Source organism: Saccostrea echinata, unplaced genomic scaffold (assembly GCF_033153115.1).
Source record: "Saccostrea echinata isolate AGI-Se365-2 ecotype Australia unplaced genomic scaffold, CSIRO_AGI_Sech_v1 ptg000009l, whole genome shotgun sequence".
Lineage (NCBI taxonomy): Eukaryota > Metazoa > Mollusca > Bivalvia > Ostreida > Ostreidae > Saccostrea > Saccostrea echinata.
In genome coordinates, this window is record NW_026889758.1 from 54,081,839 (window position 1) to 54,084,227 (window position 2,389).

Here is a 2,389-nt window from a genome sequence, read left to right on the forward strand (position 1 = left end):
ATTGCTAATGAGACGGAGTTCTGATTTGATGGTTTGGAAAATTACAGTAATTCTGGAACTCATAAATTAAACTTACAAACGATGATATTTTAGAGAATACATTACAAATAATAAAAATAAAACTTTCTTTACTGTTTGTTACGTATAGTGTTCCAGTGTGAATCCTGTCATATAATGAGTTGTTCAACTTTAGGGATACTCAATTTTCAGCAGTCTCCATGTTGCCAACTGGTTTTCTTATGATTTTTATGGACATAAAGCTATCCTATTAACTTTTTTCATTATTTATATCTGGTATTTTCAACAGATTTCTAAGAAACACATTTATTTGACAGAATCATCGATTTCTGTTGCCGATCAGTAATGGACCCTAAATATAGTGCCCAAGATGTTATGCGCTGTGCTTTGTGTGATACCCCCGTCCCTTCTATGCACTGTGACTTTTGTCATGTTAATCTCTGCAAGAACTGTGTAGAGGAACATCTTTCTGATTTATCCATAGAACATAAAGTGGTACCTTTCAAAGAGCGAGGATCTACGCCTATCTATCCAAAATGTCTATACCATGATAAAAGACATTGTGAACTTTATTGTGAGAAATGTGATATTCCTGTTTGTTCAACCTGCATTTCATCTGGTAAACATAAACGACACAGATTATCAGATGCGCTGAAGATATTCCGCTTTAAATCGAAAGTTCTGGAAAAAGACTTGAAAGAGCTCGAAAACATAGTATATCCTAAATATAGAGAAATTGTATCAGACATAAGAAATGAAAAGGTCAACTTGGAAAAACATTACAACTTACTGGAAACAACTGTCACCAAACATGGAGAGGTCTGGCACACCGAAATTGATGCAATTATCGACAAAGAAAAATCTGAAATTAACAAAATGAGAATCCATCACCTTGCTGTTTTAAAAGAACATAGTGATAACATCCAGCAGAAAATATCAGAAATGGAAAAGACAATTCTAAATCTACAGGAAATTTTTAAAAACCGTGATGTATCCCTAGCCTCCACTTACATATCAAGGAACGCTGAATTCAAAGAACTTCCATCTAGGCTCCATGTTGCACTGCCTAAATTTTATCCCATGAGAATCAATGCAGAACAACTGCATCAACAATTTGGCTCTTTCATTTCAACAAATGAATATGGCTACAGAAAGAAGGCACCAGAAACTGCCTATTTTAAACCACTGCTTGATACACCAATCGTCATCAATTCTATGTCCTCCGAGTACAATATAAGACTTGGCAGGATAGCATGTCTCACTGATGAAATATTGTGGACATGTGGGAATGGACCGATCATGAAATTATACAATCTCCATTGTGAATTACTTCAGTCAATCAAGACTGAATCGGGAAACTCTCCTGCGGACATAGCAGTGACAAGAAATGGAAATTTAGTTTATACTGACAATGGACGAAGAACAGTGAACATTGTGAGAAGAAAAGAAATAAAATCATTAATCAGACTCCTAAACTGGAGACCGAGTGGTGTCTGCATGTCCTCCACAAATGATCTACTGGTTGCCCTGCTCAGTGAAGATGGGAAACAATCAAAAGTTGTTCGATACTCTGGTTCCAAGGAAATTCAAGTCATTCAGTTTGATGTCGATGGTAAACCTCTTTATTCATCTGGTTATTATTGCAGATTTATTACAGAGAATCGGAACCAGAATATTTGTGTAGCTGACTTGGGAGCTCATGCTGTTGTAGTGGTCAATAAAGCTGGACATTTCCTCTTCAGATACACTGGATCCAGTAACACAGATTATTTTTCTTCTAAAAGATTTGAACCAAGCGGCATAACTACGGACAGCCAGAGTCGCATCCTGATAGCAGACAGTGATAACAACTTCATCCATATCTTGGATCAGTATGGATATTTTCTTCGTTTCATTGAAGGATTTGTATCAAGACCAGTTGATTTATGTATGGATACCAAAGATAACCTCCTTGTAGCTGATCATAGTGGTCTTGTGAAGAAAATCAAATATACCGGTTAACATGCATTTAGTTAATTACAGGAAGTGATGATTAGCATACAACAGGCTTCATGTAAATACCCGATTTAGTACTTTAATAAATATAATTAGTAAATAATCTAGTAAATATAATTTTATGGTTAATATTTTAAGATTTTCATAATGTAAAAAAAATAATAATGCTGTATTACTATTCAATATATTATTAACTGGATTTCGTTCTTCAGCATTTACTTTATATATTAAATACTTGGAATCCTTTTTTTTATTTAAAAAAAATGTTGAAAGTAAGTTAAATTTATTAATTGTTCAAGTTGGGTCGCAGCTAAAATGTAGTAGAATTGTTGATAGTTTGTTTTATAAAAGTACATTGGATGTCGAGTGGGTGTAG

At 34.3% G+C, this 2,389-nt stretch overlaps 1 protein-coding gene across 1 annotated transcript; it reads left to right on the plus strand.

The window, feature by feature from the left end:
* The first annotated feature begins 363 nt into the window (after nucleotides 1-363).
* On the plus strand, nucleotides 364-2,019 carry LOC133182896 (uncharacterized). Its single transcript, XM_061317745.1, has one exon. The coding sequence runs from the start codon at nucleotides 364-366 to the stop codon at nucleotides 2,017-2,019; it is 1,656 nt and encodes a 551-aa protein (XP_061173729.1).
* Nucleotides 2,020-2,389: the final 370 nt, after the last annotated feature.

Coding starts and splice junctions, on each gene's coding strand:
- LOC133182896 (XM_061317745.1), top strand. CDS start 364: ATGGACCCTAAATATAGTGCCCAAGATGTTATGCGCTGTGCTTTGTGT.